This window comes from Penaeus vannamei, chromosome 35 (genome assembly GCF_042767895.1).
Source record: "Penaeus vannamei isolate JL-2024 chromosome 35, ASM4276789v1, whole genome shotgun sequence".
Classification (NCBI taxonomy): Eukaryota; Metazoa; Arthropoda; class Malacostraca; order Decapoda; family Penaeidae; genus Penaeus; species Penaeus vannamei.
This window is the reverse complement of record NC_091583.1, coordinates 3,079,229-3,105,290: the sequence shown is the minus strand read 5'-3', so window position 1 is coordinate 3,105,290 and position 26,062 is coordinate 3,079,229. Positions and strand designations below refer to the sequence as shown.

The following is a 26,062-nucleotide window of genomic DNA, read 5'->3' as shown; positions in this document are numbered from 1 at the left end:
ACATATTCAGTGCCATGCTCCGTTTAGCTTGTGACCCAGACCATGTCACACGACAGTTGTTCCTCACACTCAGCTACCAGACTATCCATTGGTTTACGAATAATAGGAATTTTGAGAATGTTGATACAATGGTCTTGTTAGAAGCCTTGATGGTGGGTATATACTAGATTACATAAAAACATTTATTGAATCAATTTTTGTATGCTAGAAATTGACATGATCATGTAACTATAGTTTTACTTGGCTAAAGTTATATTTGTTTGAAATTTATTTAACATATAGGAATACTAGGTATTATTGAAAATATATGCACTGTGTTGGATGTTTAAAGAAAATGGAATATCAACTTCAAACAGTCTGATTTGTGTTACTTATCACTATAATAAATGATGATGAAGTAAACCATACAGTATATATTTTTTCTGATGAACAGCAGCAACATTAATGTAGTATCAGAGAATGAATTAGGCTTTACGGGTGTAGCTTTGATAGAATTACTAATTATCCTTGCAAATCTCCAATGAATTAGGAAGGCATTGTGACTGCCAATGACCCTGCCCTTCGAGATGTAAGTGCCCAGTGCTTGGCAGAGTTTGTAAAGTGGTCTCGCAAGCAGTGCCGTCAGCAGAATAGTGTGTCATCAAACATCAAATCCATTATCAAGAGAATTTTTTCATTCTGTAAGCACCCAAGTGCCTTCAAACGCCTGGGTAAATATTATACAGTTAATTTCTTTCTTCTGGAATATTGATATATGAATATATTGTTATTTTTTGAAAAGTTTGCCTTTATAATAGTTTAATTTACATTAACATGCATAATTTATTGATATGTTTATTTTGGTAATAATTCATGAATTGTTCTGGTCAAGGAAATAAGTTATTCCATTTTTTTTCTTTCTTTCTTTCTGTCTTTCTTTCTTTCTTTCTTTCTTTACTTTTTTTCTTTCTTTTTTTGGATGTATTTTATTTCTTTTCTTTTCTTTTCTTTAAAGATATTAGTCAGTCATAAGGTCATGAAAATTGTCACAATATATGTCATTTCATAGGTGGTGCTCTTGCCTGGAATAGCATTTACCGTGAGATTCGTGAGGATGGCCAAGCTGTCGACATCTGGACCCTTGACCTTCTAGCTCATCTAATGACCTCCCTTGACCTAGCCCAGGTGGATGACCCAGCTCTAGGCACTCATGAGCAAACTAAGTCTGCTATTAATCATATAGAGAGAATCATCAGAGTAAAGAGTGATCTTTTCCAAAAGGTAAGGTTTATGCCATATGATATATTTGATAGCATCTCCACATTATTGGCATCATGTTTTTTTTTTTATAGGACCATTTCAGATGTCTCCCATACCTTTTTTTAGTATTGTTAGTAATAACTTATATTATTATAGTTATTGATGATAGCTTAGTTGTCAGCAGATTTATTTTTCTTTCACCATTTAGTATTACTTTATCTATTATTACTCTTCTCTGTCCCTCCTCTTCTAAAGATTGTTACCAACTCTCCCAAAATTAGACTAACAAAAGTGAGGGTAATTGCCAAAATAATTGAACCTTTTATTTATTTCAGAAATCAGGTGAACGCCGTCTACCTCCAGGTTTTGGCGACGGCACTTTGGTGGATGTGCTCAAGTGGTTATTCGAACAGTGTGGCCGACCCAAAGCTCTTGTCAGGCATACCTGTATGGAACTTTTAGCATCTTTAGCTCCACAGGTTAAAGGTCTGCAGAAGATTCTTTGTAGTCTATCATATAAATAATTATGTAAAAATAATCAGATTTATTGCTCTTATTGTCTAATTATTGATGTGTTTATATTTTGATAGAATATAAAAGTTAACATCTGGATAAATATAAGTGAAAGTATTAAGTATTTACTAAATGTGCCACAGGTTGTGCTTCAGTGCGGGACTTCATAGAGAAGTATGTTGGAATTTCAAAATTAAGTGAAATTGTGGACATACTAGAAGGTGGAGGTGAGGCCAAGATGGGCATCAGTTACGTGAAAAACCCAACAGCATCTTCTAAGCACATTGGCAGTTCTCTTAAAGATATAAATATATTCTTGGAGGTAAGATTGTAGGATTGTGTGTCATCAAGTAATTCTTTATTTTTTCTTTGTTTTATTAAACCTTTTGGTCTAAACAATTTTTTTCTTTTAAGACCAAAATAGTGCTGATATGTGATAATTATTAGATATTTTCTTTATCATTATTTAGGTATTGAATTCCTCTCCCATTTTTAAATGGGAGAGGAAGATGAAGCTGACTCATATTCCTGTCTTATCGAGGATATAGACATCAGCTTATGTGATGGGGTTACTTATCTCAAGAGGCATGGGGGTGGAATGTGACACTTTGAATCAGAGTATGATTATCACATTTAGATTCCATGAAATGAAAGAAGGAAAAAAGTCACTATTATTTTGTTCTTTCCAAATTGAAGAAAACCGTACAGATATCTTACAAAGATGCAGTAGCTGAAATATATTGAGAAATGTAGATTCACATTCTTACATATGACAAGCACCCATGGTGTAATTCAGGTTAGATATTTCTAGTTCCACAATTTCTTTTGACAGACAAAGGCAGGTAAAAGAGCAAGACTTACAAATAACTGTTGATACAAAATAGAAGTGTTTCAGATATTAAGTAGGTAATGAAGGAAAAATTGAGGAAATTAGGATTTTAATGTAGAATCAGTAAAGATTTTTTCCTCTGTCTTTCCAGGCATTATCAGCTTCACTTGATGGCTACTGCTGGTTGATAGGCCAAGGAATAGTGCCAGCAGCAAAACTTTTGAATCATTCAGAACTCCAACTTTTCTCTGCCATAACATATTTTATAAATAAGATGGCTCTCCTTACTGTCAGTGAATATATGAAGAATCATGATGCTTTTCAAAATGCAGTTGCTACACCTTATGAAACCGAAGCCACAGCTAAGCTGAAGTGTACTGTTATAGTGAGGTTACTGGACTTTGTGAGTGTTGTACTACAAGAGGGACCCAAGGTTGCATCTCTCCTGAGCCAGCACTCAGTCTGGTCAGCTACCATGTTCAGTCTTTTGACATGCTGCACTCTTGACCCTGCTAGTGTTGGGTTTGATATCAAAGACACGGAAGTCAGTAAGCATTTGCCATCACGTCTAGAGGAAATCTTGGGAATTCTGGCCCGTAGAGGACCCTCTGAAGTGATTGGGGAATACTCTGACTACCTGGAAAAGCAACTACAGAAGCCAGAGAATGATATAATTAAGATGTTACCACTGTCATTATCTGAGACTGCACACATCAACCTCAGAAGCAGACATGTCATTGAAGGTATAGGAATCTTGGAAAAAAGTGGATGGCTTGCAAAATGCAATGTGGTAAGTAGTTTGGAATCTTTTTGCAATTCTGATTACATGACTTATTAATCAGTCCTACCAATGTTGAGACAGTTTTCTATTTCTATATGTGCTAGTGAAAGAAACCTTGTGACCAACTTTATTCTGTTATAAAGGAACTGTGCTTCACTTTCAGGTCAGTTACTCAGTAGCCAAGGAATTAGTAGACTGGTTGTGTGGGAGTATATTCAAGGAGCAGAATTTGAGTGTGTCTGGTATATCTCCCCATCCAAGCCTACTGAAGTTTTTATATACTGTAATGCAGTTGGCCATTACGCTTGATCCAAAGGTGAGTTACAAGCAGAATTTGCTATAGAACTTAGGGTATAAAGTAGAGCTAGAGCTTAAAGATAAGGATGAGATGCAAATATAGGAGAATAATCCTAATTTTTCTCAGTGTTCATTCATGTACTCTTAGTCCATTTAAGTCTGTTGGACCGAAAATATAAGTAATAACTCATACACGCTCATGAGGTTGAACAGTGCTCCTTGTTCCTCTTTCTTTGACATGTCAAAAGTTATGAATAGATGACATCCTGTTAGAAGATCCTATTGTTCCATGATTGGCCCTCTCCCCCTTCAGGTGAAGCTTCACCTTCTTAGCTGGGCCACCAACAGTGACACTGTGACTGGAACTAGTGGGCAAGAGGTTGAAAAGGGATCCCATGTACTCAGTATTCTTGGACCAAAGTTGATTCCCCAGTTCCTTGAATCCCCTGATGATGCTTTGTCTCGGTGTGTTGAAATGATTCGTGAAGGACGGTTTCTGCCTGCCATGGGCTTTGCTTCTGCTCTCCTCACCTGTCTCATTAGGAATGCTGACATTAGGAAAAAGTAAAGTGTCCTTTTTATTTTTTGTTAGAGTTTACATGATTTATATAATTTGTACAAAGTAAATTTCTGATATTTTCATTATATCTGAAATTAAAGACATTGGCAGTCCCTGCTTGGAGCTTGTTAAATGTTATATTCTCTTCCAATGAGGTTTCCTTTTACAATGAATTATTTTATTATAGGGTTCATTGCTATACTTACAAGTATAGTAAGTCAGGACCATCATCTTACTTACATTTGTTGGCCTTATAGATTTCTAATTTATGTCTTTATACTCTATAGGTATTCAGTCAAAGTTGTCCAAAGTTTCCTGAAGCATTGGCCAACACTTGCTGCTCAGGCTGGCAAGACAAGCCTTCACCAAGATTCAGTTCTTAGTCTGTTATCATCCCTCTTTCTGATTGATCGTGAGGGCACCATAAAAAGCCACTGCACAAGTTCAAGGTCCGATATGGTTGTATTTTACAATGGTCTCCTCGCAGATGCAAAGGTAGAACTTCAGGCCAAGATAAAAGTTCTGAAGCTGCTCCCCTTTTTCTTCACAATGGGAGAAGACATTGCAAAGTCTGTCAGGTAAAGCTTCTCCTGCAGTTTCTAATACTGCTGAATTTTTCATCATGTTTCTGGACAGATAGCTAGTTTAACTCAGTATATTTTGATATATGGACTGTCCACTATGGTTTTGATTTATTAATCTTCATAGAATCATAGAGGCCTTTCAAATTACATATTTAGAAAAAGTACTGAAAATTATTCATTCATAATTGTATGCTTGGTATTCATTGTACATGATATTAATATGAAATATTATGTAAATGACAGATTTTGAATTTCATATGCATATCCATATATTTGTTCTTGTAGTGAAGCCTTGGAAATGCTGAGCTTGAACCACTTTCCTCTTCATTCAACGGAATTTTCTGAAGGAGGTGCCCGAGATCGCGAATATCACCAAGCAATCTGTGAGATTTTAACTGCTCTAGAATTGTCACTTTCTCCCATACTTCTCCAATTTGTTGTCAAGTAAGTTTTTTATGTGAAGTTGAAGAGGGTTATATGCTATTTGTACACTTTTGTTGTTCAATTTGAAAGAAAGGGTATGGCACTAGAATGTTTTAACAAACTTTTTGTAACAGGATTATTTATTGATGTTTATGCTTCTGATTTTATTCTGATTCTGATTTACATCAAGTGTTCTAATGTACTAGATGTATATGCTGAAGAAAAATTTGTATTGGCCAGCAGTATCAGTGTCAATTATTGGATGTATACCAATGATTATATATTTATGAAAAGATGCACTATAATGAGGATTTTGTTTTCAGTCTCTTCTGTCGAGAGGATAAACACCGATATGAAGAGGTAATGCACGAGTCCTTGGAGAAATTTATGAAAAAACTGCCATTGCTCAAACAGCAGGAAACTCTGAAGCATATTTACAATATGTATAATGATCCTACTTGTATAAAACAAAATCTAAGGTACGTTGAATCCTGCATTTCACTTTTGGTGAATGTGTGGTTAGCATTATTAGCCTATTTAGTTCTATTATCAGCTAATGTGGGAGTGCCTTCCTTGTGTTTAGCTTAATTCTTTTGTTGTAGCTTAATCCTTAAGCCTTTCTCACTTTTATTGAAGTGAAGATGAGAAGTGTTGTCAATGAAAAGAGATTTGGGGAAGGGGTACATGACGATACAAACTAATAGGAGACTTTTGTATGCAAGTCCTTAATACATGAATTTTTCTTCCTGACAGGTACAACATAATGGATCTGGTTTTAACTCCACTTCTCCAGCAAGCTGAAGCAGTACCAACACAGAATTTCTTATTAACTGTGATTAGTGCTGTCATGGCTGGTATGTCAGCCCCAGTACATGGACGATCTGACGAACAACACAAAACTCTGGTGACAAAAGTTGGAAGCTTCATGATTTTGCAGGTTGGTGGTTTATTCATTGTGGATTCCTAAATTTTTGTACCTATATCTTTTATATTGGTGAAGAAGCATAAGGTTTTGAAGTTATTAGTTGTTATGGACCATTTTCTGATGTCCAATGGAAAGGAAACCCTTTTTCTTTATTTTCAGCTATGTGGGAGTATCAATTTCTGATCTTTATCCCTTACTCAAACCAGATGGAAATATGTAGTTCTTGAGCAAGGAAAAAAAATATGCAAAGAATTTGGTTGGGGGGGGGGATGGTGATATGTTTGGTTACCTGGTGATAACTGACAGTGTTGGAATATTACACCCATGATGTTAAGAGTGGTCTTATTTTATTAAGGGTGAGTATGGGAACTGAGCTCCTGTTTTAGTTTTTATAAAACTGGAAAACTGTATTTTGTGTCTTATCTTTTTTGCAGAAAAAGGAAAAGTAAGATGATAGCTCAGTCCCCAGAACATTTCTGAATGTTATGGGTCATCTTTCATCTCCAGAAGTAACAATTCATGACAAACTTTTCCCAAAAGTTAAAAGATATCAGATGTGATTTTGAAGTTTTTCAGTTTATGTAACTATTTATCTCATTATCTCTATTATGAATTTCTGTAGATGAGGTGAGGGGATATCAGAATCATTTATCAAAATTTCTTGCCTTGATTAGACTAGTGCAAAATCCTTTTTGCCACTTTCAGTTTTTATCATTCATTGTATATTCACCACAAGATGAGCCTGATTTCTTGATTGCAAAATTCTTGAATGAATAATGTTAAAACTGTATGAAGAGATAACTTACTTGCAACTAGTTTTAGAAGTGATGTAGAATATATTTTTCATACAGTAACCTTGATATTGGAGAATGTATTCTTTAATAGTAGATCTACAATATAGTATGTTATGCTCTGTTTTGTTTCAGATTATGTATTCCAAGTTGCCACGTGAGAAGCTATTTGCCCCTGGTTCAGAGATTAATGCAGCTTTTCGTCCTGGTGACCAGTCAGGAAAGGAGCTAACAAAGGAAATTTTTCGTTATGCTGCAAAGATCTCCAAAGGTGAACTCCGTCATGATCAGACACATGCTGAACTAAGAAGATTGTGTGCTTGTGCAGCATACAATGCTATTATAGCAGTTCTGGCATGTGTCCAGAATGATCTAAGGTTTTATACCAATTTCTTATTTTCTGCAAATCCTACTAAGGGAGAAGTCATCTGGGAATGTTTGGTTGACTGCAGTAGGAACTTGGAATTTGATGTTGAGATAAACTTCAAGCCAGCAAGCAAGAAAAGATTTGTTGCAGTAAGACAGAAATTGAGAGAGACTGCCCGTGAAGAAGGGGCTGTAGTTGCAGGGACAGTACAGTACATGGCATCACACTACTTATCTGACAGCAGTTTACGAGAAGATATGAGCCAGTTTGACTTCAACAACTCTGTCGTCCTTGCAATGTCTCAGACAGAAAAGTCTTCAGAAAGGTGAGATAATCATTTTTACTGTATGAAGGTTTGTTTCATAAAAAAAAGTGAATGTTAATGTAACTGCATAATGAAAATGATTACTTACAGTTTCCATATTGTGTTTACCAGTTACTGAGACCATATTTTTTTCAACTTCTGTTAGAGTGACTGGTGCAAATGAAATGGGAGGTGTGCTCATGCCTGTACACATGGACCAAAGTGACTATAATGGCCATGAGGTCATGGCAAACTTGACAGCTGTTATAAACCACATGGTGGATGCAGAGATCATGGTTTTACATAAAGGGGTAAGCCAATTGTCTTTTGTTCTATTTACTGTTCCTCTTTGATCTTTCTTTTCTCCTCTTTACATCATCTTGGAATTGTTGCTTCTATCTCAATCAATTTTTCTCTTTACTTCATCCTTTTTTCTTTCTATTTTTCTCTGCTTTCTTTTTACCTCTCTTTATTTTTCTGTTTTCCTTTTCTTCTTTTCATGGAGTGTAATGTAAATCTGATTAATATTCTTTTATGGCTACTCTTCTCTCCTCAGGCACATGCTTATATTTTGGTGAAATAATCTTACAGGACACAGTGCCCAAGGCAACAGATGTACCCCAGTGGATGACCCTAGTACAACAGAAGCTTGACAGTGCTGATACTCCCAGAAATGTAAAACTTTTCCTTCTCCGTGTCATGATGAACAATGCAAGGATTTTTGAACCTTATGCTGCCCATTTTGTATCTACCATCCTCACGTGCTTGGTAGATGGAACCATAGGAGATAAGATTAATTATTTCTTTTGTGATGTGGTAAGTTTTATGTCAGTTGTTTTATTTGTTTGTTTATTTATTTTTACCTTCATTTGATTTGGCATTTTTTCATCTCTCAGTCTTTATTTTTTAAATTTTGAAATGGAGAAGGAGGATTATAGTAAAGAAAAGAAACATTCATTATGAATATGTCTAACTCTATATGATATTTATGTTATGTAGTGACTGAGTGTTATCATTTGTGTTTGTAAAAGGAAAGTTCTGTGTTTTACAGATGGTGATGGTGATGGGATGGGGTTCCAAAGCTGTGCCACAGGATACTGTAATGGGAAGGAATATTGTTGGTCGTGTCCTGCGGTACCTTTGCATGAACACTCCACAGACTAGAGCAGATATTTTCAAGTATAATCTCGATGTTGTAAGGTATGTTGTGTTTTGTGATTTTAGGCTTTGTTTGTGTATATGTAATGGTGAATATTCTTTGAGGTAGGGGATGGGGAGAGGTTCTGATCATTCACTTTGTTTTTACTATTTGATAAGGTGTTTAATTTTGTTTAAAACCACAGTTTAATGTATCCTTTTGGTGTAACTGTGCTCTACATTGAGCATGATGTTTGTTTTCTTTTCTTTGCTTTTTTTTTTTCCTTTCTTTTTCTTTTTTCTTTGCCAGAAATAGGAGTAGCAGTGATGTTGCTGATGAAATTAATTGCGTATTAAAAATGACATTTCTATGTTCTCTTCCTTCAGGTCAGTGGTTGAATGTTGGAAGAGTCTGTTGACAGTACCATACACAGTTATTTATTCCCTGATGGAAGTTAAAGATGGAGCTGAGAGGGAAGTTGAGGCTGGCTTACAGCTTCTGGGAATCATCTTGGCAAATGGACTCCCGCCTTACACAGTTGATTCCGAAACTGAGAAGAAAAGGTAAAGTAATTGCTTATTACGCAGGAAATTTCACTTGTTGGGTCTAGGTGCTGACTTATCCCTAGGGTTATGTATGCTTGAAATGATTTATTGAACTTTAGTAATAAACTGTATCTTTAAGTGTTGATTTTATGCCTTTCTTGCTGTGGTCACTGGCACTGCAATGATTCAAACTTTATTGTTATGCAGTTGAGAACTTTATGTAAAGTGATAAAATATTACAGATCATAAAAATTTATAATAATGATGATAGACAGTTGCCATCCAAGTTAGCATAATTGGAGTTTGTACAGCTTGTTTTGCATCGTAATTGTTAGATACACTTTCACAGATGCCAGTGATCTTAATCATAGAAATAATTTATATACTGCAGATAGATCACTGGGGTGCATTGTAGACTTCTGATTTTCACCAACGTCTTACTAGTGATGTGAATAGTAGCATATATGCTGATTGTAAAATGTTCCAGTGATGGCAGTGCTTACTCCAGTATGTTCATGAGTCCATGGTTAGAATTATCTGTTCTTTCATTTGAATATTACTTTTTGCTGTGTTAGGAAACTGCTTTCTTTTTCATATTTGCCTTTGCCCATCTGCTCATTGATTTTCTTAAAGATTTTTAGTTCTTTGTGATTTTAAATGTATGTGCAGTTACTTTCTAACATTTATTTTCTCTGTTTCTCCCCCTCATTATGTGCTAGATGTGAATCTCTTGTGATCAGGCTTCTAGGTGCACACTATGCCAGTGTGTATGGAGCTGCTGCTGAAGTTATGGGCCTTATCCTTAAATATACGTCTCAGAAAGATGGTAAGGGCTACTTATGGGACTAGGTTCAATTAGAAAATGTAGATGTACCACAACTGAACATAAAAAAGGGCTCAGATAAGTTTGAAGTATGAGGCTTAGTGATATCAGAAAGAGACCCTTTATGCAAGAATCAATTCTCAGTAATATCAAGATTAGATACTGATATGGGAGTTACCTTCTTTTTTTCTGAAAAAAGGCTTTTTGTATTCAGATTTTTATTATTTGGAAAATTAGTATGTTTTAGACGTATAAACATAATTAATCAGTTGCTCTTCATGTCAGTATTGTTTTGCATTGGGTTTAATTAATTTGACCTACTTTTGAGAAATGCAGAATTTGTGATTTCAGTGAATGTGAATTTTCTGTCATTATTTGTAAACTTTTGGGATAGAGTTAATGTGTAAATTGACAGTATGGATTCAAAGCATGAATCTTCTCCTGTTAGGATCAGTGGAGGCACTGGAGGATGCAGTGGTTAAGAGGGTAACTGAATTGACAGTCAAGATGCAAGGGCAGGGGCTGACATGTATCTACAACATCCATAAACATTACCCTTCTTTTGTCAAGAGGTGAGTTCAGTTCTTCATGATGGGATATATTTATTCCCAAGTTCTTTGCCATGAACGCCTTTCTTGTTTTCACGAGTGTTCAGTGCCTAAATTCTTTAATAAGCTGTATCCTCATTTATCTCTGTACCTCTATCTATATCTGTATGCTAATCCTGTTTACAGATTGATCAACAAACTCCTGAATCTGCTACCCAAATTATATGGCATACATCGCAAAAACGTCCTGGAATGCCTTATTGCCCATTCTGCTACCATGGAGGATATTTACCTTCATCTCAAAGAACAGAATCTCCTTGATATTCTGGCAAAAAAGTAAGTATTTTATCTTTCTACATTTATTTTTAAATCTTTCTTTTATTTATTGATATGATTATTACAGTATTTGTTTTTATCGTTCTCATTATTCTAAAGTTGTCTTTACAATAGTCATTCATCTCCTAGCTCGCCTTTTATACATGTCATATGTAAAGTATTTAATATTAGTATATACATATATATTTTTTTAAAGTAAGGAATGATAGTCTTTAACATCAGATTTTACCTCCTGGCTTTGTGGCTGAGAAATAAGTCATCATTTACTGTTTACCTATTAAAGATCCAAAGTACAGGTAGAAGGTCTTTAATAGAGAGAAAAAAAACATTTAATTTTAAATAATTATATGAGTAGTCCTTGTAATTATCTTTCAATTATTATTTAGAATGTTTTGGATGGTGTTGTTTGGTATTTAAAAGGTATGAATTGAATTATATTGTAATTAATCAGTGATTTATAATTGATCATTGCAGAGAAGCATCAACGCAGCTAGTGGCCCTTCAGTTAGTGAATGCTGTCATGCCACGACTCACACCCTCACAGTTATTGTACTTTATGCCAGGAGTGGTAGCTTTTGCATCTCACCCAGCTCCTAGTTGTCGAGAAACAATGTATGATGTCCTGTTTTGGGTCTATGACAATTTCAGGTGAGTTTTTCTTTGTTTTAAATATACAGAAGATTGATGAGCTTTTGTGGGATGGAAGTGTGCAAATATGAACACTTGTGCTTGAACTGGGTACTTCAGATTTCAGACATCAAAGTCATGGTTTCATGATCTTATCGGCAAAGGATTTCTGATTTCAGATTTGTTTCTTCTTATTATCATTCTTCTTTTCTTTTTCCTTTTTCCTTATGTTATCATCATTGTCAGAGTAGAAATAGCAAGATAACTAATATTATGGTTAGATTGATTCTAAATATGCTGAAAATTATATAACCCTTTCTGAAAGTTAGGTTCTACAGTGAGGAGAGTGATGTAGCAAACTTCAACAGCTGAAATCTTTGCAAAAAAAAAGATTTGAGCAGATATGTGTGATCTTAACTCAGCTTTAAGGGAAAAAATCCTATGTTGCCAAGGCTGTGTTGTGGCCTGACACCATGAAAACCTTGGTCAGCAGAGGCTCACTACAAATCACTGTGGTTATACATGTAAGATATGAACATAATTGAGGGCTTGTAAAGAATTTAATTCTGGTTACAAACTTATTACTTGTGTGGGGAACATCCTCTGGCAGGCTATAAACAATAGTGTTTTGTACAAGAGAAAAAATAACTTTGTGAAGGATGGATTTGCATGACAGGGAAAATTTAGGAAATGAGATGTCTGAAAGCAGCAAATGACCAAAGAGTTTCTTTACTCAAAGTAACTTTTTTAAGGTAAATATGTATGTTAGAAATATTTTGTTTAGAATTTCAAATATTATTTTGGTTGTTACACTAAACCGAATTTCCTTTGCACTATATACAAGAGGGAGATTTGTCTTAGTTAACAGACTTAATAAAAGGCAGTACCTTGAAACTATTGAGATCAAGTGACCACTGAGAATCGCTGACTGTGTAGAATCTGAAGTCTGAAATATGAAGATATGAATAAAAAATCAGAATATACATGAAATTTCTTGATGATATTTTATCGTATTAAGTGTATGATAATTTTCATCACTAACATAGAAGGGAGTGTTAGGGAAACAACTAAAAGGAACCCCAGATATAGAGCCCAGAAGGTTTCTGAATTATAACTGTTATGAAGATAGGACCATTATATGGTTAGCTACAAGATTTTGTTAATTCAGGTACAAGTGTAACTTATTAGTATCTTTGCTGTTATTATTATTATCAGTCATCATCATCATTATTATTATACACATAGTTAAGGAAAGGGTAAACAGGTGAGATCAGATAGCACTAGGAATTCATTCCTTGGTGACTAAACTCTCATGGAGCCACCTATGAGTATACAAAGTTAATAGACTAAATTTGAATGAAATACGCCTTGTATGTATATGATATCCCTGTGTCAACAAGTTAAGAAACCTTAAAAAGTATTATGGAAGATCATATCCATTGAAGAGTATTTCCCCTTCTAGTAACAATGATACTGAAGATGGGCATCAGCTGGAATCCCAAGCTCGTGGAGTGTTGCTTAGGGCAGTCAAGGAGGAGGACGCCGCTCTCCGGCAGATTGTTCTCAACTTCTGGCTGCAAGGTAATGCTTTACATGTGCTCTGTATATTTTCTTTCTACTTGTACTTATAATATTATTGTATTTCTAAATGAATATTGAAAATACACTTTAGATAGCTTTCATTAGTTTTCTTTTGTTGAATTTCTTGTTCCATTTGTTTGAGTTACATTCATTTTCTCTCCAGTGTTTGCAGTCAGAAATAAAAAAAAATATGAGTGTAATTTATGTTGTCTGAGAATTTACACTTTTGTAACTTTATTTTTTCATTACAATTGTCCGTGAATGAGCCTTGATCCACCAAAGTATGTATTGTTTTGCAGTTAATATGGATACAGATTTGATGATGTAATGGCATGATTTCTTAATCAAAGATGCAATTTTCAGGTGCACGAAGTATGACCTTAACTCAATGTCTCCTTCACATCCTAAGAAAAATGTACAGCCCAGAGAGTGAGGACTCATTCTTGCAGATGGCTATTTATGTTCTCTTGGAAGCGACAAGGCACTCAGCAGATTACCAGAGGAATATATTTGACCAACCACTGACTGAGTGTAAATTTAGGGTAAGTATTTCTGACTATGGAAATGCATATCTAAGAAAGGTCATAGATGTGTTCATTGTTAATGATATCATCATTATCATTATCATTATTTCAGATATGAAAGAGTGTATAAAAATTCGGAATTGTTATATTTAACAGTGTTACCACTCTCTTTTAGATGATAATCCTTCATGCAAATATTATATTGCTAACTATGTATGAAGTAATAGATCAATGTCTGCACCCATCCAAACAGGAAATGAAAGTGAGCACAGCATGGCGTGCCCGGCATGCGTCCATGATCCCAATGTTTGCAGAGACTCAGGCTAGCAATGACACTTCTTTAAACTCCCTTCTGTCCTACACACAAGGGAGCGATACAAATATGGAAACTGATGGTCCAGCCGGTGTGCAGGCAACGCAGGCAAATGTTTTTTCTGCCACTCAAGCACCTGGTAATATATCAAGTTGGAAGATGTATAGTATGGTTGTCTGTGTTTTGTGTATTATTCCCTCTGATGATATGTCAGGGAATATGGTGTACAGTATTGGTTTATCAAAGATGTATGGAATGTTGGTAAACTGTCTTGTATGTCTGACAGCAGGTTTGATTATATAGCAATCTAAGTTGTGAGATGTGAATTATTAATTTTGCCTTAAATAAATCTTAGTGATTTGATAATACATATATGGTTGATTAATTTTTTTATTGTCAATTTACACTCCATATTATCCACTTACATAACTAGAGCTGCTAAAACAATCATCTAAATGTCAGTATGATTAAACTCTCCAGAAAACTTGCTGTGACCAACATACAATGACAGATAAACAAAGCAACACTGACTCTTAATACTTTTAATCCTTATTTGAATCCTTTTGTAACACAGGTAAATAGAGTACTGTAATATTGTACTGTCTACAGGTGCCACTTACAACTGGGTCACGGATTCAACTTTCGACACAACATTGGCTGACATGGAGTATGAAGCCACTCATGCTCCCACGCAGGGCTCCACATCTGGACTCATTTTTAATGTTGGAGCTTCAGGTTAGTTCTTATTTCTTGAGGTATGTAAAGTTTTGAAAATGTTTTGTAATGGATGAAATAATAAAGGCACAGGTGCAAGAAATGATGATAATAACAAGATAAATGTAATTGTAAGTACTTCTATATATTTATTTTAAAAAAATTTATGCTATATCTACAAAGACCTCAGTTTTGTGACATCTTATCCGCAGGTCAGAAAGACAGGAGGCGTTTCAAGCGTCCAGGGATTGGGAACTCCAGAATGAGACCCGCAGATGAACCCGATGGCAATGGTAAGAATTAAGAGGATTTGTAAATGAATATAGGAAATGAAACAAAATACCCAGAAAAGTAAGAAATTAGTCACTCACTCTACATGGTGCATTGGGTATATTATCTTTTTGAGATTAAGATTCCTAAGATCTTAGTATGCTGGTGGACTATTTCCTTTTGTTATATATGTCTGAGGTGAAAATTTTGACAGACAAATCAAGATTGCTTTTGTTTAGCTTTCTTTTTATCTATGTATGTATGTTTCTGTTTTATACAGATGCAGCTGATACTATGCAGTCAAAGTTGATAAGGAGAAGATTTGTTAAGAACCAAGACAGGGAAAAACAGTCCATTTACTTTGCCAAAATAGAAGAAAGACGCAGTAAGCTAAGAGAGAAGCTAGAGAAGGAGAGGAAGTTCAGAAGAGAGGCCCAGGTATGTGGATGTGTCGATTAATTAAGCCATTTTATATATTTCAGAAATTCAAACTTCCCCTGTTGTGTTGATTGATTAAGCTTAATTTTTTACCTGACCGTTCCCTTCACCATCATGTGGATAATTTTGAAATAGCTACCTTTTATTTGCTGTACTCGAATCCAGGAGCTTTAAGATGGTATTTATATAATTTTGCTCTTAGGAGCAACCTAACCTCTAAAGTCTCTTAGCTTATTAATATTTTGGTGTAATTTCATACAGGTGAGCAAATGAATTTCCTAGAGTTAGTATTGTTAAAAGAGGATGAGATTTGGGAGAAAGGTTTGAATTTTCTTTTTTTTTTTTTCTCTACCAGGTAACAATGTACAGGCAGTATCGTGTTGGTGAACTTCCAGATGTTCAGATTCCTCATCGGGCTTTGATTGGACCCTTGCAAGCACTCTCTCAGGTTTGTTGTTATCTATAAGTAAGTTATCATACATTGCAAGATTAAGTAGTTCAGCCTTTTATTTTCATTACTGAAAATAATTGTGTGTTGTGTAACGCAGCAGTATCGATCATGTCTAGCAATTTTGTTGACCTGCGTTCGATCCTGCATGCTGCCAGTGGATGGTAACCAAGGCCATTCCTTACACACAGGGTAATTAAGCAAATAAACAGACAACATGTCACAGCAAAGAATATCTCTTGTAACAAATGAAATTAAACTTAGTTATACAGTTGACTTTGACAGCTGTTTCGGTATTTGATGGCAGAATACTCAGATTTCTATTTGATAATTTTACTTGTATAATGCCTGAGTTAGAGGCTCTTTTCCTGATAGTTTGTTTTCTTTGTGCAGCGTGATGAAAAGGTGGCTCGTTTGCTGTTTGAAGTTCTTGCACAGGGTGTGATAAATAGTGCAGGGACTGCTATGCACCACAGAGAAGAGCAAGAGTGGAACCAGGAGTTGCACGAAGCCCTTAACGGCATCCTTAGTAGCAGTTACATGTGTTGCCCACAAATGCTAAGGACAGTGTTGCATTTGATGATCAACAATGATGTTAGAACCAACCCTGAGTCACTAACAGCAGGTAAACAGGCATTGTTTTAAGTCTTCCACTGTGAGAGATGAGGAGCTTGGTCACTTTTGTGTGTGTGTGTGTGTGTGTGTGTGTGTGTGTGTGTGTGTGTGTGTGTGTGTGTCAGTCAGTCAGTCAGTCAGTCAGTCAGTCAGTTTCTGTGGTTCATTTCTCTAATTATCTGAGTCTTGGAACTGAAAAGTACTGTTTTCAAGCAATGAGTAATTGATTACGTTTACTAACGATCATGAGGCAGCAGTCAGACATGGATATTATTATCAATTATAAAGAGTTTGTTAACCTGTAATGTCCAGAATATGTTAATTGTTTTCCATTGGCTGTTTTCTTCCATTTTAGTTTGTTTTTTTTCGTTCTTTCTATCTTCTTTCTTTCTTTCTTTAATCCAAAAACATGTATATATTTCTAAAAAATATACCTTTTCTATTTCCATAATATAATCCATTTTCCATAAATCCATTGACAATTGTGTTGTTAGTAAGTTATGACAGTAGTGGTGACATTAATGATCTCTTAGATTTTGGCTTGCCACATCTTAATTTGGCAGAAAAGAAAGTAAAAGGCTTGTTTATGTTCTCCTGAAAATGATATACAACCAGGAAGAAGTAGAACAGCATCTAGGTCTTTGAAGTACAATCTGTGTTCATCTATCTTGAATACATACCCATAAATTCTTTTCCTGTTCTGTAAAAAAAAAGATTTCTTTTACAGTGAGTAAATAGACCATTATGCTGACAGTATCATAATCTCATCTTAATGAGCATCATGTTAGTTAAGAGCATTTAAGAGCATAACACTTTCTTATAACAGCTTGTTTGGGAAGTCGCCTGGAGGCATTAGGCATCCTGGTGCTGGAGAGGCAGGCTTTACTCTCCAAGCGAGGAGAGGAGCCACACCCAGCTCGCAAGAAGATGCGCAAAGATGCAGAAGCCTTGTCACAGGATGATTCCCTTTGGCTTAGCATTGCTGAGTAAGTTTCTTGATTTCCTACATTTTGGTTTATTGGAATAATTAGATTTGGATTGGAGCTTACAGTGAAGGCAGAAGATAGATCATCTTTTGGTGGCAGAGTTAGAGAGTAAGCAAAATTAGTTTACAAACAAATTCCCCAAAAATGTTGTGATTATACATTTTCACTTTTCTCTTTAGAATGTACAAGAACCTCAACATGTGGGATGTGGTTAGAGGAGTCGTCCAAGGAAAACTAGGAGCCATAAAAGAGGAAACACAGAAGGCACTTGAGGCAGAGGCGACAAATAACCATGTGAAGGCATTCCTTCTCTATCGTCAGTCCCTAGACACTACTGACTGGGAAGAGGAACCTCTGGCAGCGGAAGTAAGGATCTCTCTTTCCACCCTTCTTTCATGTTCTTCCATCTCCATAAATATTGGATATATTGAGATATTCATTCCCATTGTCTCTTTCTGTGTTTTAAGTTTTTTAGTACTCATTTATCAGGACTCTTTCTCCCTTTTATTTGCTTAAAAGCTAGGCCATCAGCATGTGACTGCACCAAATTTGCATTCTCTTTGTGTCTGATTTGCATTAAAGGCTTTACTGCTTTTCCTCTTTTTCCTGACCTTTCAGCCTTTGCCTTATGATTTCTGTCCCTTCAATTTATACTGATAAACAAAATATTTTCAGAATCGTCTTTGGGAGGAATGGTATTCCAATTGTGCAGCCATCCTTGGGCAGTGGTCGGAATTGGAGAACTTTGTAGAAAAGCGGTTCTTGCAAGATGATGATGGGGAAGTTGACCTGAACCGGGTGTGGCTCCTTCCCAAACCAACCGCGACTGCCCTCCCAGCCTTAGTCCACTCTAAACTCATGAACATCTTGGATGGATCAGAGACTGATGGAAATCTCATTGCTTTCATCGATCAATCAATGGGAGATCATCGGCACAGATCCATGCTGGAGGGAGATTTGCCGCTACAGTTAGGTGTCTTAGCTGCTCACCAAGAGAAGTTTGAACAGGCAAATGTGTATGCAAACACTGCCACATCAATGACCCTTTTAACATTATCTCAGTATTCGGTTCTTACTCCCAATCCTTTATTGGATACTTTGCAAAATGTTCAGCTGCTAACAGAGCTGAGTGACTGCTTGAACAATGTTAAGTATGCTGACCGAGACTTTTACTCTTCGAAAGTCAAGCAAACAGTCACCAGTTGGAAGAAACAGAAATGTCGTATTGATGACAATCCACTCATGACCCAGTGCCTGGCTTCATATCGAGACTTGTACCTACACCTGATGGAGAAAAAATTACCGGAAGACTCTTTGGATGTTTCAAACCTTATAAAGGACACAAAGAACTTCACTCACAGGTTTGTGATCAGAGCAGCTCTCCATAATTCCAATTACCATTTGGCTAATCGACACTTGAAGAAGATAAGCTCTCTGTCCGAAGATGAGTACTCTAAGGCACAGTTCTATTTCTTGATGGCCGAGACTCACATCCTTAGGGGTCAAGGAAAGCAAACTGATCGGCTAAAATACCTCGTGGAGGCATGGGCCAAATATTTAGGCAGGGTAAGTTCAATGTCAATATTAGATCAAAACCCAAGGGTGGAGATACAGTATCTGAAATTAGAAAGTCACCTTTGTTTGGAAATTTGCCGTGCTATACAGGATATGGGGGATGACTGGACAGAAGATAATCAATACATGCAAGTGTTATCCAAGAAATTTGAAAATGCTAATGGAAAAGAATCATGGCAGAGAGAGCTGCTTAGCTGCAGTTATAAAAGTCTTCAGCTTGCTGTGAATTGTGCAGAAGGCAAACTAGTGAAAAGTGATGCTTTGAATCAAGATGATTCAAAGAAATCAGATAGTGATGCTCATTTGGCACTTGTCAAGTACTGTGAGGAATGTGTGATAAAATGGAAAGATCATGTGGATGTGTCACAGTATTCGAAGTCCCTTATGGTGTCAGTCCTCCGAGCAATGGCAAATGGGTCACGAGATGCTCATTTTCATTTCCCTCGTCTGATAAATTTAATGAATGAGGATGCAAGTCTTCTGTCATCTTTCAAGGAGGAATATGAGAAGGTACCAATATGGATGTTCTTGCTCTGGTTGAGTCACATTCTCATATATGTGGATAAAGTTCCAGGGCCTGCTCTTCAACCGGTGGTTGAGCGATTGGCAGCTGAATACCCTCAGGCAGTTATATATCCTTTTGGGATCAGCAAACAACAGTACAACTTCAGTAGTCATGAAGGAAAACTTGCTAAAGCCATGTGTGACAAGGTAGAGGCCTTACTCAGCTCACATAAACTTCTACATCAGTTTGTGTCAGCAATGTCACTGATGGTGGTTCCGTCCATTGCATGCAAAGATGCAATTCAAAATGTTTTGCAAGAGAAAGACAAACAAAAGATGGAAGAGGGTTTGAGTGAGATTGTGAGTGAGTTCTTAAAAGTTCAGAACAGGTCTTCGAAAGGAAATGCAGAGGAAAAGGGCGAGGCATATACCAGGCAAGACCGAGCAAAGAAACAAATGGCTGAAGCTTTTACAAAAGCATTTGGTGAAAATCTAAAAAAGGCAAAGTCTTTGTCTATAAGAGACATTCAGAGGGAACTTGGCTCGATGGGAAGGGTCTTGCAGCTGTCTCCGGAAGAGATGAGAAAGTTGCCCCGGCAGTTGAAGGCCTATTCTCCCTGGCTGGCCAACTTCCAGGCATCAAAATATTCAGAGGTGCTTGAGTTGCCTGGACAGTATACTGGAATGTCCAAACCTTTACCTGAGTATCATGTGAAGATTTCTAGTTTTGATGAAAATGTCCTGCTTATGCCATCAATGCGTGTGCCAATGAGGATTATAATAAGAGGTGATGATGAAAAGGAATACAAGTTCCTTGTGAAGTGGGGAGAAGATCTCCGTACTGACCAGCGGATGGAGCAGATGTTTACACTGATGAACAGTATATATGCTAGGTCGCCGCTGTGCACCAAAGCTTCATCTGTTCCTTCACTGGACACCTATCAGGTGATCCCACTTTCTCTAAGAGTGGGCATTTTGCAGTGGGTTGATTCTACCCAACCCTTAAAAGATTTTATAAATGACTCATATAGAGAAAATGAAACAAAATGCTATGGTGAAGCAAGGGCTCTTTACGGAAAGAATGAAAACTATACTATTGCCAAGAAAGCCAAAAAGCGGGATGTTATAAAGGCATATGAAGAAGTTGTAAACAAAATCCCTTGGGATGTGTTACGCCGTGGACTTGTGAGGATGTCAAGCAGCACTGAGGGCTTTTTCAGTCTAAGAAGTGCCTTTGCAGTGAGTTACGCAGCATTATGCATCTCACAGTGGCTTTTGGGCATTGGCGATCGTCACTGTAGTAATTCCCTTGTAAGTCTGAAGACTGGTCGTGTTATTGGTATTGACTTCGGCCATCATTTTGAAAGTGCTGTGCAGTTTCTGCCGGTTCCAGAGTTGATGCCGTTTCGCCTGAGCCCTCAAATTGTAAATGTATTTCAGCCGATAGGCCAAGTTGGAATGCTGAAAGAAATCATGGTTGCTGCTTTGGGAGCGCTTCAAGAATCGCGCCACGTACTGACAGCAGTTTTAGAGGCCTTTGTCAAAGAGCCAACAAAAGACTGGCTGGATTTTGTTCAGAAACAGGAAGGTGACACCCAAGACAGCAAAGTAGAGCTGTTTTCCAGCAAACGAATCGAATTACTGAATGATAAGCTGAGTGACATTAACCCAGCCTACATTACTTTATGGGCAGTTTCCCAAAATAAGTTTGTAGCAAAACAGAAGGCCTGTGAGAACCTCAAACAAGCTGTCTTAGGTGACCGAGGAGAATCCGTCCGAGCCAGCGTTGGCGAGCGAGGACTCAGCACTCACCAGCAGGTAGACATCCTTCTTGAACAAGCGACAGATCCTAATATCCTTGGAAGATCTTGGATAGGCTGGGACCCATTCTTGTAAGTTCAGATATGCAGGCTATGTGAGTACATCACAGTTACCAAAGGTGTACATGGGGTTTGATTCATGGTGTAATTTATTTGGTTGATTATACTCTAGAAGTTACTAATTTTTTTAGAGAAATCGACTGGAATTTTAGCAACCTTACGATGGTATTGTATTCTATCTATGTATCCCAGTGAAATTTAATGTAAGAAACATTTTGTTGCATTCCACTGTGTAAAGGTTCAGTTGTGATCTTGAATGACAGATTTCATCACTGATATATGTTTTTGTTTTTGTTTTTGATGATTTACCATATTTTTGTAATGACAAAAAACAAATATTGATCGAGTATTTTCCTAGATGTTCCTAGGCATGATTTATATCCTTGCGGATAGGTCTTGTTTTTGAAAATGAAGAGAACCAGAAGTATGTATAATTTAAATATGCAGAGTTGCAAATAAAAATTAGAAATAAATTTAATGGAAGGCATTGATTTCTTCCTATTACCCTTATTTCAGTGTCCTTAAAACAAAACAAAAATGTGTGTGTGTATACGACTATGTGTGTGTGTGTGTATATATATATATATATAGAGAGAGAGAGAGAGAGAGAGAGAGAGAATATTTGGATATATTTATTTACACCTATAAATTAAGTTTGAGTCTGGAGTGATGCGTCTCAGATTCAGACTTGGCCTCACCCCCTTCAACCATGACTTTTGTTGCTGTGTGGGCGGGGGGGGGGGCGACGGAAACTTGGACCCAGTGTCCCCACCCCATCCCCAAATCCCTTGCCCGTTGTAGGATCTCCCCTACCTTGGGCCTTTGACTCAACAAATTCTCCATGGTCTATTCTCCCTCATGCTTTTTTCGTTTCTGTCCCTTCTACTATACACTTCCTAAGGTATAATGTTGCGTTCAGAACAGCTCGTCCAGACCAGTTGGACGAGATGTTTTGACTGTTCGGAATCGCCCTGGACAAATTGTCCATCTCGTCCTCCTGTGAACCTGGGCGAGCAGGACGAGATGACGTCACAATAGATTTTGTATGTAACCACAAGGTATTGGTGGGTAATTTTATTACCCTTTATTGGTGTTATCAAAGGATTTTTTTGTGTTTGTTAATTGCAGGTAAGTTTTATATGCATCAACGGAGTTACAAATCCTATGCAGCGTGTAAAATATAGACACCGGTATGATAAAGGAGTGAATGGTTACATTCGAGTCGGTTGCATTCTGGGCAGAAAGGGTCTTGGAGGTTCCGAACGCGGCCCACTTATACTGCTGGTCCTGGACAAGTTGTCTGGACTAGCAAGACTATAAGTTCCGAACGCAACATCAGAGCCTTGCTGAAACGATGAAAGTCTGACTTTGTGCCAGTCCTACACGGCCTGAGGGAGCCATGGGCGCGGCATCCCCGTTTTAGTTGTTTAGCCCTTAACCCTCAAGTGGACCCTTTGGGGTGGACTGTTTCTTTCTCCAATATAGTCTAGGCTTCCCATGAACAACAATGAAGACGTAATACCTTTGTTAGGGCAATGAGACTTACCCCGCCAATTCAAACTCCTGATTCCCCGACCCCAGGGTCTGTTATGACCACGACTATGAACACTGCAACTATTACCCACTCCTCAATGCTTAAAAGTACACCCAACAACAAAAGCTATGTCGCCTCGCCAGACCTAGCTTGGAGAGATTTTGCCCTTGCCCTGAAAGGTGTCCCACGTTCAAACAACCTGGACATAGTTAGAAAAGGGGGAGGGAGGAGGAGGTGATCTGGATTCTCTAGGCAAAGCAAGGAATGAGTGTTCGGCTGTTTCAGTCCCATCTTATCGAGGCTCCCGTCCGCAACCCAACCCCCTCTCTCCCTCTCACTCCCCCCCCCCCCCGTCTCTCTCTTTCACACACACACACATACACACAGTGTGTGTAATATTTGTGGGTGTGAATAATGTATCGTCTCAAATAGCGCCTCTTGGACTACCAAACATTAATAATTGGCTTTAGCCGCAAAACTTCGAGGGTAATGGGCTGTAAAGGTTTTGGTATCGATTCCCTTGTTTCCATTTATTTCGTCTGGGTCCCTCCTACGAACCACGACCTCCAGTCGCGTTCATGAATTGCGAAGCATGATTTGGTTAGGGTCAGCTTGAGTGTGATGGGCCACTTGTCTCCGCCACACACACTCACATACTTATAGAAAGTATTTGTCTATCATATCAACATAAGGTTTGAGATACAAATTGATTTAAAGTGCATCGTCAGTCAACCTATTTTATTATGTTTCCGAAACTGTTAGTGAAAAATGAATGATGTAAAATGAAATGCAGTGAATGTGTGCAACGGTGCATTATCACTTGTGCCGGGTGTCACATATATGAGTCACCGGAAAAAATAAACATTGCCGGGCGTCCCGCCAGTGTGACGCTGTATCGGGTTGCGCTCCGACGCAGCGGCGGCCGGGCGGGCGGACAGACTCCGGGGAAGCTCCGGCCGCCGATTTTTTGGCCGCCCGGATTTTTTTTTTTTTTTTTTTGGGCTACAAATTGTACCCGGCATAAGTAGGTTAATATAATGATGGTTGGGTATATATGATGCAGGTATTGCGAAATTTATACTATTAACATATTTTTTTAGTGTCAGATTATTAGGTGACAGTCTTTACACTTGGGCAGATTGGACACTTCCCAGCGAAACCCTTTCCCGGCTCACGCTTGCTCGCTCACCTCGCGAGTCTAACTTCACTCTATCCAAAACTAAGGGGATATTCCCTTAACCTTGACTCTATCAATTCTTAGACCTTTATTTGCCGTTTCAGCGGATGGCGTCCAACACCTTGTCGATGTTCCCCCTCCAAACTATTTAAGAAACCCATTCCTTTTTATATCCGTCTTATACAAATTCATTTCGTTATTTTTGGTAATGAAATAATTGTAAACATTTGGGAATATAATGGCGTATGAATTAATGTCGTATGTTATTTTCCGAATAACATATTAAAAGTTTACCATGATCTAAATAGCGGATCCAGGTGATATAAGACGGAGGAAAGTGAGAGAGTAGCTGCTTAGGATAATGCAGAGCCATATAATAATACACATCCTTCATATATGTATGAAGGATGTTTCCGTCTGACGAATAGTCAGTTCCAACAATGTTTAAGTTTATATAGAATATATGACAAGGAATTGAAATAGAACGATGCGATAAGATTTCTTGATAATTATTTTCGAAATACTATACGATAACTTATTTCTTAAGGCAGGTTTCCAATATATCCATCAAATCAACAACTAAACAGGAATAAAAGCGATCCCTCTCTCTTCGTGTATATTTCAGTCATTATTGCTCTTCTACGCCTGATTTCCGCACTTTCCCACCTCCTCACATTCGAACCATCCTAACTATGCCCTAGTTGTTTGAAGGTGGGCCTCCTTTCAGGGCAAGAAGGGCATGATCTCTCCGAGCTAGGGCTAGCGAGGCGTCACCGCTTTTGTTGCTGGCTGTACATTATCCACCCAAGTCGAGACTCAATCTCCAGGAGACATTCCTACTCTCCCAACTTCCACAACTTCACCTCTACCCCCACAACCTTCTTCATCAATCACCCCATCCTCCCTTATTACTACTTTACTGCCTTATTCTCAACCTCCCCATAATACTACTCAGGATCTATATAAGTACTTATATAGACCTTATACTACCCCTTCAAAAATACTCCCTCTTACACACGTCCCTGTCCTTCTACCCACCCACCCCAATCCCTTAGCCCGTTGTTGTCGTGGGGGGCTTAGGAGACGAAGACTGAGACCCAATACAGGGATCTTCCCTGCCTAGGGCTTCAGCCCTCGACTCAACTAATTTTGCATGGTCTTTTCCCCCTCCAGCTTTTTGTTTCCGTCCCTTCTCTAACCCCTTCTACTATCTACTTCCTAAGGTGTAAGAGCTATGCTGAGAGGATGAAAGGCTGACCGTGTGCCAGTCCTAAACGGCGTGCGGGAACCATGGGTACGGTACTCCCGATTTAATTGTCTAGTCCTTACCCCCCAAGACGCATGGGGGTGGACCGTTTATGCCGTTTTATATAGTCAAGGTTCCCCATGCCCAGTGATGAAGATGTAATCCCATTATTACGGGCAGTGAGGCTTGTCCCTTTATCAAATAGCCCCACCCCAGGCTCTCCTTTGACCACGACTCCGAACACAAACTACTACCCACTCCTCAATGCCAAGCAGAGACTCAATCTCCAGAAGACATTCCTACTCTCCCAACTTCCTTAAATTCATCAACTCTAACCCACAACCTCCATCAAGCACCCCATCCTCCCTTATTACTAACTTACAGCCTTATTCTCCATCACTCCGTAATACTCCCTCTTCCACACGTCCCCGACCATCCACCACCACCAACCCTGCAGATATCTTAAATACTCTGTTTAGCCCAGCTAAATGGGACCGATTTTTCGTGATCCCTTTTACACCTCCTTACTCAGGCAACACTCTTCTCTTTCAACAAAGCCTCCAAAAACAAGTGGGCAGAGTTCTTTTCTATACCAGACGCGATCGCTCCCGTCTTGTAACAGTCGGAT

The 26,062-nt window shown here is 37.8% G+C and overlaps 1 protein-coding gene across 1 annotated transcript; it reads left to right on the top strand.

Moving 5' to 3' along the window:
- Nucleotides 1–21,955, top strand: LOC113805347 (DNA-dependent protein kinase catalytic subunit; the record flags this gene model as incomplete). The annotated part of the gene is given in 32 exon segments (XM_070114263.1): nt 1–152; nt 530–710; nt 1,049–1,260; nt 1,575–1,725; nt 1,896–2,074; nt 2,733–3,371; nt 3,526–3,678; nt 3,973–4,223; nt 4,506–4,796; nt 5,088–5,246; nt 5,549–5,704; nt 5,979–6,162; nt 7,077–7,633; nt 7,779–7,923; nt 8,204–8,428; nt 8,664–8,812; nt 9,137–9,313; nt 10,015–10,121; nt 10,567–10,690; nt 10,853–11,002; nt 11,477–11,650; nt 13,092–13,210; nt 13,574–13,752; nt 13,988–14,186; nt 14,657–14,782; nt 14,974–15,054; nt 15,312–15,469; nt 15,825–15,917; nt 16,311–16,542; nt 17,359–17,518; nt 17,698–17,884; nt 18,194–21,955. Coding segments are annotated over 32 exon segments (9,350 nt in total), but the record flags the coding sequence as incomplete, so codon positions are not given.
- Between the last annotated feature and the right edge of the window lie 4,107 nt (nt 21,956–26,062).